At 37.0% G+C, this 8,527-nt stretch overlaps 1 protein-coding gene across 1 annotated transcript; it reads right to left on the bottom strand.

Moving 5' to 3' along the window:
* Positions 1-8,019, bottom strand: swi5 (SWI5 homologous recombination repair protein). The gene is made up of 5 exons (XM_084745412.1): positions 7,839-8,019; positions 6,265-6,313; positions 5,803-5,906; positions 5,384-5,478; positions 1-87 (listed from the first exon to the last, which is right to left on the bottom strand). Exons 1-5 carry the CDS (start codon positions 7,934-7,936, stop codon positions 23-25), a joined length of 411 nt encoding a protein of 136 aa, XP_084601538.1. The 5' UTR covers positions 7,937-8,019; the 3' UTR covers positions 1-22.
* Positions 8,020-8,527: the final 508 nt, after the last annotated feature.

An 8,527-nucleotide genomic window follows, 5' to 3' on the forward strand; every position in this document is an offset into this window, starting at 1 on the left:
CTTTTTCCATACTTTTTTTTTTTCAGTCATCAAGTTCCAGACCAAAGTGGCTGTAGAGATCTCGTGTCGTGGTCCCCCTCAGAGCAGCTGCAAGACAGAGCAAAGTTGGGGTTAGGCCCCTTCAGCAGATTACAGGGTCAACTCCCTCTGGTCTACTTTTCAAACAATCCTCAGAACATTGAACAGACCAAGATCACAGCACTACATAAAAGACTCACTTTAAACATAAGGCTTGTACTCAATGAAAAGATTTAACACAATTGCTTCAAAATGAGAAATAAAACAGACCTCCCCATTTGCTCATTTGATTGCAGCTTAAAATATAAAACCTAGAGATGTTCCGGCACCATTTTTCCCTCCCTGATACAATATGTGAACTTTGTGTGTGCTGAGTGTGTGTGAGCTGATACTGAGTACTGATACGATACCAGTGTGTTAAAAAAAACATATATTTTATTTATTTACTACTAGCCTTGTATGTGAGACACTGCAGGGAAGTAGCAGGGTCCCCTTTCAGGAGTAATAAGTGATGTGGTATCGGCTCAGTGCATAGACTTGTATAGTCAGAACCCAATGCTGCATTTTAGGCAGGAACATCCCTACTATAATCAGCTTTTTAAAAAAGTTTTTCCTCATAAATAAGGCCCATTAAAGCATAATCATCTAACATGCATATCATCTAACATATCTGACAAATTAGCCCCATTAGCTAGATGCCTGTCTTTTTTAAATCATGCCGATCCAAGCTATACTGAGCTGTGTCAGGCTGAGGCTGATACAGAGACCAATTGGCTTTACTGTTTTTCCTATACAGGACTAACAAAGCTCTAGCATTTGCTGCCACTGCATGCTGTACTGGCAGGATGCTACCAGGGCTGAAAATAATTACATCTTATTGTCAGTTAATGCCTGAACTACTCTATAAGTCTAAAAAACAAAACTCATCACAATTTATTGTTTTTTTTCTTTTCTTTTTTTTTTTTTACTTTGTTTGATCAGCAGCCAGCAACACGAAATAGCCAAACATCACATTGGAAAAGAAGAATCAACTGATTGGTATTTTCTCTTGGTTAATAACTCCCCCCCTCATATACATCTTTATCTGGTCTTCACCTGATATTCTTATTAGCCTTGATAATAATAAGCAATGGGTCAGCCCTTAAGTGACACAACTATTCTTCTTTTACCTTGTGCAAATTATATTTGTTTGTGCACATGCATTGCTGTTGGAATATATAAATATAAAAGCCTGGAGCTACAGAGGGGTTAAGGCTTTGTTCTGATCTGATTTTGAGCATCTTTGCTCCTGTGGGGCTACACTCAAGACTGAGGTACGGTTGCAGTACAAGGCTTTGTATGAGAGTTTCCTCTCAATATTGTACCTATTCTGTCCGTTTTCCTTCACAGACATTTCACTTAACTGTTCAATAATGCATGAATGGCAAGGGAAAACTGGCAAGTTTGTCATTAAGCAAACTCATAGATTATATAAATAGCTCTAAATGTGTGAAAACATGAATATTTCTAGGAATAAGAAAAGACATTTCTTGAGAGATGTGACAATGACCTTAATCTTGACCAACAGACAGACAGATGGACATGATGAGAGACAAAGGGACAGTTGTCTTTAGAGGGTACTGCAGGGCATCTCCTCTTGTCTCCTCACTCATTCTACAGCCTGCCCACCCATCGCCTCCCTTTCAGAATAACAGCATACAACAGCAACTCAGTGCTTAAGTGTAGACTCTTTGTGAAAGTGGGTGCGTGTGTGTGTGTGTTTGAGAAAAGTGAGTGAGAGAGAGCGCAAAGAGAGGATGATAGAATGCGTTTGTGTTTGACAGTTTGTGTATGTGTGAGTGTATGCATGTGTCTGTATGACAGACAGTGACTGTACTTATGTGTGTGTGAGTAAGTGATGTCAAAGACAGCCATTGTGTCAGAGGGGAAACGCCACCTCCATTCACTGAGAGGTCATTATCATCCCGACTCTCCACTGTACTGACAAAGAATTTAAAGTCACAGCAAGCTTTTGTCTCACAATATAGATTTAAAATTTGAGATTGCCCAGTTTACTGAGATTACTGCAGATCAAGTTATTGTGATGAACTAAAACTAAACTAAAAAAATAAAACTATGTGTTGAAAAAATAATATTGTGTACATAAAGCTACTACAAGGAGTTTTTAACTGGTTATAAAACAATCTCAGTTCATCTGCAAGAACATCAGCTATTTTTGTATAGTTGTTCTTAATGGCTGCGACCAGGTCTGAGTCTCTGTGAAATCAGATTCAGAATCAGAAATGGTCCTATGTTAATACTTCCGAAGTCAAAGCTACTGTGAGTTGTACATTAGCCAGTTAAAAAGGAGGCAGGATGATGCATCACACTCAAAACTCTGAATATCATGGCCACTAGAAAGGAAACTGATCAGCATCACAATATGTAACATTCAATTTCTACATGTCAAAGGACCATTTTAGTAACCCATGACCACCAGAGAGGAAGAGCTATATTGACAAACTCAATATTGCCTGTATATCTCAGTGTCCCTTCTTCTTACCTTGCTTTTGCAGTGAAATACTTTGATTTTTACAACTATTTGATTGATTCTTGTAATCATCATTTAACCAGGGCTCAACAATCAGGATTGCAACTCGCTTGCCCGACTGGGAAAGTGGGAAAGTTATTGATAATCCCTGAATAAAACAATTTGCACAGGGGCAAGTAAAAAGTGACTTCAGGCAGGTAGAATTCTGAACAACTTGCCATGATAAAGTAACATTGCACCCTGTTACCCTAACAAAGATCAAAACCAAGTCTTTCATAACCGAGTTAGCTTCAACTTTTCCATTTAGTCACAAATTAGACAACAGCAAATAACAAATTAGATAACAGCAACTAACTAATATTTTTGACACAGTTTTCCCTATTCTTCCTGCTGATGCCTCACATCTTTTGGCTTCATAAATGCTCAGTTTTTCGATTCAGAAGCTTATAAAAACCTTAGGTCTGGGCTCTTTACCCTATTAGTAGTGCATCCCATCACCATGTAAATGAATGACTAGAATAGCCTGTGGATGGTCCTGTTAACTTATACATGTCAGCTTTAAACAATAAAACTAAACTGAAATGAGCAAAACCAGTCTGGAAACTAAAATGAATTAAAGGCTGAAATATGTAAAACTGTAATAACCGCCACAGAAGCAGGAAATGAGTACCATTAGCGTATTCAAGGTGTGTTTAACTACATGTTGTTGCTATGTACCTATATGGGCAAAGTTAAATAGAGTATAGTAGGGGAAGTCCAGATTTTATTTAACATCACACACACACACACAGACACACACAAGTACAAGTAGGTAAAAAGTCATGTTTGTTATGACACACACAGGCCATAATGTGACTTGGCGGTGATACACCAAAACCTCCCCACCAGTGTGAAATTTTTTGAACTTCTCCACACTTCCTCATCCGCGTGCAGTTGCAGCACATGCACACAAAGATATTTCAAAGACGCATGGACTATTTCCTCACACTAACACGTCCCCAGAAATACATCACTCCTGAACAGATTTACACAGTACTATGCAGTGTCACAAGAGCTGTAGGGATAAGGTGAAATGCCAACACAATTCTCTGTGAAAGAAGAGTCTACAGCCTGCAATTGTTGTACTAGCTATTAGCCAATCAGTGATTTGAGTTAAGTGATTAGTAAATGTTACACCGTAAAGTATTGCAATTGCAACAACACTAACAAGTTAGACATTTTATAGTAGATTAATCATGAAAATAATCTGCGGATTTTAATCGATCATAAAAATAGTTTTTAGTTGCAGCCCTAAAATTAATACTGCTGTCATCATATGATGCATGGACTTTTAATAACTAGCTTATTTAAGCTGGATGAGGTGGAGAAATATAACCAAACAGGACCAAATAAGAGAGGCACTTCAACCATGACATTTTTTAAGTGTTGATCTAATGGGTTTGAATGTTTTAAAGGCAGACCAGTGCAATCGAAATGCAAACATCATCAGCGTTGTGTAAATACTTGCCAAAGTCAAATGAATGACCGGCTTTGGCATTTGATGCAGCTGTTGGAGGGAAACTGAGACACAGCTCTGCTGCCTTCTGGTGGTGGACTGTCAACTTCAACCAATTTAATACTGTATAAGACCTTCAAATCCATCCACTTCACTGAACTGACTGATTGTCTGAAGAAGGAAATGACTTGACAATTCAGTCTGATATCAGGCTAATGAGATAGAATGAAATTGATAATTTTTAGTTTATATTTCTAATACAAGCTATAGTTGCAATACTTAATCAGATAATAACTTATTCAAGTGTTTCCTTCTGCGATATATGTTTAAATAAAAAGAATGTAAAATTTAACATGCATAAAGATAAACATAACTACATATGAGACAGTATACTTAGTTAGTCTCATCTAGTCTGTTCAGTGTTCATACAGCCTGATTATAAATTAGCCAGGAAGTGTAAACATGAGTCACATAGACAGACAGACAACTCATTCAACTGGCAGTGTTCGTTAGCAGTTATCTTGCAACATTTAAAACGCCTGCAAATAAATAGTTGAAAATAACTCATGACTCATAACTACTACTGGTGGACTTGTTCAGTCATGGATACAGAAAAGGCCATAGCTAACAGGGGGAGGAGATGAAGCATCCTATAAATGGCTGCCACGATCAGCAGACAAGTCGGGTATTATACTATATACTGTGGATGATTCAAGTTGATTTCATACCATAGATTTTCCACACCTCAGTCCCGTGGAAGAAAAATCAGCCTCATTCCTTCAATCTCCATGTGACTGCGCACCAGAGTTAGAATGACATTGTGCTAATTTGACCAAAAGAACTGAGTTAAATGAGAGCAAGCTCATAGTGGGGTGGGATGAATCAAATCATAAAGGATAAGCATGAAAGGTTATTACAAAAAACCTCATGACTTAGAAACTTTACTAAATTCACTTCAAGCTAAAATTTGGTGCTGTGCCTGAGTTCTTCTTGACTTCTTGCCTGACAAAAAACTGTGCATTTCTGGGATCCATAGCAGTGCAAAATCATGCTAGTTTGGCTAGTTTGGCTCTAGAGTCTTTTTCTGAATTTGTTTCACTATTGGTTAGAGTAATTCAAATTTAAACTCTGTATATGGTACTGAAATTTGATGGAACTTAAAAACAGCATCTTGTCCTCATAAATTCTGCACTTTTAAATGCTGCTAAAAATTTGTGAACTAAAACATTTCACTTTCTTGTTTAAATGATAAATTGCGTGGTCCAGAAAATGACAAATGACAAATTGACAAATGTAATTAATTGCTTTGGCTCTAACGTCCATATGATCATTTCCCTTACCAATACGGCCAAGGAGTGACTGTCCAATGTCTTTGATGTCATTGTATTCATGCAGCATATCAATATGATGCTCCAGCTCCTCTACTCTGTATCCCCTGCAGAGAGACACACACATACAACTGGTCTCACACAAAGGCAGGTCTGTGCAAATACTTATACTCAGGCACACACACAAATATCTCAAAAAGAGGAAAATCAGATTAATAATGACAAAACTATGTGCAGGCAAGAAGAGCACACACAGAGAGACACATGGATTGTAGGCAATTCAGGGAATTATTTGTGGGGATCAACACTATTGACTCCCTGTCCCATTAAACTGAATCATGAACACTAAATGCTCAAACTCAACCCATACTATTCAAGTTGGACCTCAAAGACAGAAATGCAGGAAGACAAACACACACAGCTGTACTCACTCAGCCTCCAGCTGTGCTATCTCTGTGTCCAGCTGCTCTCTTCTCCTCTCAAGGTCTGCCACCTCCTCTGCAGGACTAACTTTAGCATTCTCAGATACTTGAAGCTGTGAGGTGCAGAACGACAAATGTGATACTGGCATGCTTATCAGCACTACATTTAGTATTTATGTTTGTGTGTGTGTGACTTAAGTTATTTTTGAGGACCAAGTAAGACCAGGTAATTGGGGACAGTTGGTCCAACTGGGGACAAAAGCTGAGTCCCCAGTTGGAAAAATTAGGATTTTTGGGTCAGTGGTTAAAGGTAAGGATTTATGTTAACGTTAGGGTAAGGGTTAGGCAAGTAGTGGTTATGGTTAGGATAAATCTCCAGGAAATGAATTTAAGTCTATGTAATGTCTACAGAAGTGACCTTAGTAAACACGTGTAAGTGTATGTATTACAATCAGAGAGGGATTTACTCACAGGTGATTTAAAGTTGGAGTGTACCTTCTTAAACTTGGAGAACGGCGTTCTAAGGAGAGAGGAGAATCAGTTAAAAGACCAGCGTGTCAGATTTTGTGGCATCTAGTTGTGAGTTTGCAGGGTGCAAACACCTCATCTCCCTCTCCCCTTTCAAATGTGTAGGCGAACCTATGGTGGCTGCAAAACTCGTACAAAACACAAATGGACGCATCTAGAGCCAGTATTTGGTTTGTTAGGTCTGTGCTCTCTGTAGATATAAACAGCTCATTCTAAAGCAACAAAAATTCAATGATTCCTATTTCAGGCTATTATACACTAATAAAAACTTTAAATTTTAAAATATTTATGTTCATGACGTTACATTTCTCCAATATTCAATAGGGGTTTGTAAATCTTACACACTGGACCTTTAAACTGTTTTTAAAGACAGGATATGTTTCATGTGATGAAAAAATGTATAAAGAATAACATCCCTATGAAGCGGCTGTTACATCTTCACTCAGTAGTATTCAGTAACTCTAAACAAGCAATTATCAGTGGTAAATAAAAGCATTAACAGCTGTATTGCATGTGTGTACATATACTGCACATACAAAGAAACCAGCAACAGGTTTACAGCAAGAGTGCAAACCTCCCATAACACTGAGCCAACAAACACATCATATCACTTCTGTTTTAAGTTAATTAAATTCTAACCCCTGTAGATATATGTCTTCATCAGTTTCCTAGCTATGGTTAAATTATGCTAATTATCAAACATATGATTAAAGGAATTTTTAACAACCTGTACAGAATAAGAGAGATACCCAGAGGAACCTCATGTGGATAAAAAGATAGTTAGTTAGTTAGATTTTTTTCAACAGGACTAAAAACCAGTAAAAAACCCAGTAAAATGAGGACGTGTTTCCTCTGTCAGCACATTTTAACACTACAGCAACAGCAGTGTTAACATAATTTGTGGTAGGGATATTCTAATTTATTTTGAAAATAAGTCTATCGTTTTAATACGATTGTATATCTTTAGTTTTTGGTAATTTCCACATACATAAAATCAAATGGGCCAACTGAAAACCAAACTTTACCTTACTTCTGATTGATAAAAACCTACATTAGAATTCATTAGTCAAGGAGAAAAGTAAAAAAAAAAAAAGCTACAAAGACCCACGTATTTGAAATATATGAAATCATCGAGTGTTGTTACTCATTATTAAACTGACCTCTTTTATTCATAAATTTTAATGTTCTATCTTCCCCATTTGCATTATTTTGCTTTTATTGAATGTCATACTTACTCCACGATCTCTCTTCTGAGTGCCTATTATCATAATTAATAACAACGTTATTGTTACAGTTAACCTAACAGTGACCTACATATAATTTCAGGATGGTCTTGGGACAATATCACACCGATACAGGAGGCCATTGGAATAAAGCTATGTGAAACATATTTTTAAGTGAATAAATCCAATTAGCATGTCTTGAAAATGCTGTTAGCAGACGTTTGTAGACGACATACATCAGTTAGCTAACGTTAGGGGTAGCTAACGCAAAGTATTAACAAGTTAGCTAGATACCTTTTCAGCGCTCCTTTCTTCAAGTCCTTCCCTTCCGGCGTCGAAATTGAACAATGAATTGCACTACTGTGGGTTTCAGCAGACTGCTCTGCGTTCATACTGCCTCAAATGTTATGAAATGGTGAGTGTTTTGCTTGATTTTATACAGTAGGAACAGTAAATGAACGGTGAGAGAAGTAGGAAGTTCGCAATTCGCGGCTGAGGGTAAATAGACACACATTAAAACTGGATTGGTTCTTGTGAACTGAGGGGCGGGACTTCTAAGTTTGGTTACCGTGGTAACATCGGCATGAAAAACCAGGGTACTCGCGGAAAGGTCTCGAGAGATTTTCCCAATCATGACCTTTTCGTAATCGTAATCATTTATTTATTATTGTCCCTAAACCTCCTCATATCCTAAACACGGCACTGTCGTATTATAAAATGTAATTAGTTTGTACAATGTGAATAATGACTTAACAACATATACAACTCTCGCGAGAGTTGGACAAATCTAAGGTTATTTAATAAGTACACACTATATTCGTTAACGCTGACATTTTTTTCTGTTTAATATTTAGTATGTGTGAGTTCTAATTCAAAATATGATTGTCAAGATAAATGTTATACAAATGCATTGTAATAATATAATATAATATAATATAATATAATATAATATAATATAATATAATATAATATAATATAATATA

Source organism: Lutjanus erythropterus, chromosome 20 (assembly GCF_056507025.1).
Source record: "Lutjanus erythropterus isolate fLutEry1 chromosome 20, fLutEry1.hap2, whole genome shotgun sequence".
Classification (NCBI taxonomy): domain Eukaryota; kingdom Metazoa; phylum Chordata; class Actinopteri; order Lutjaniformes; family Lutjanidae; genus Lutjanus; species Lutjanus erythropterus.

Coding starts and splice junctions, on each gene's coding strand:
- swi5 (XM_084745412.1), bottom strand. CDS start 7,936: ATGAACGCAGAGCAGTCTGCTGAAACCCACAGTAGTGCAATTCATTGT. Junction 5,479..5,802: donor ATAGCACAGCTGGAGGCTGA/GTGAGTACAGCT, acceptor GTCTCTCTGCAG/GGGATACAGAGTAGAGGAGC. Junction 88..5,383: donor GTCACTCCTTGGCCGTATTG/GTAAGGGAAATG, acceptor TCTGTCTTGCAG/CTGCTCTGAGGGGGACCACG.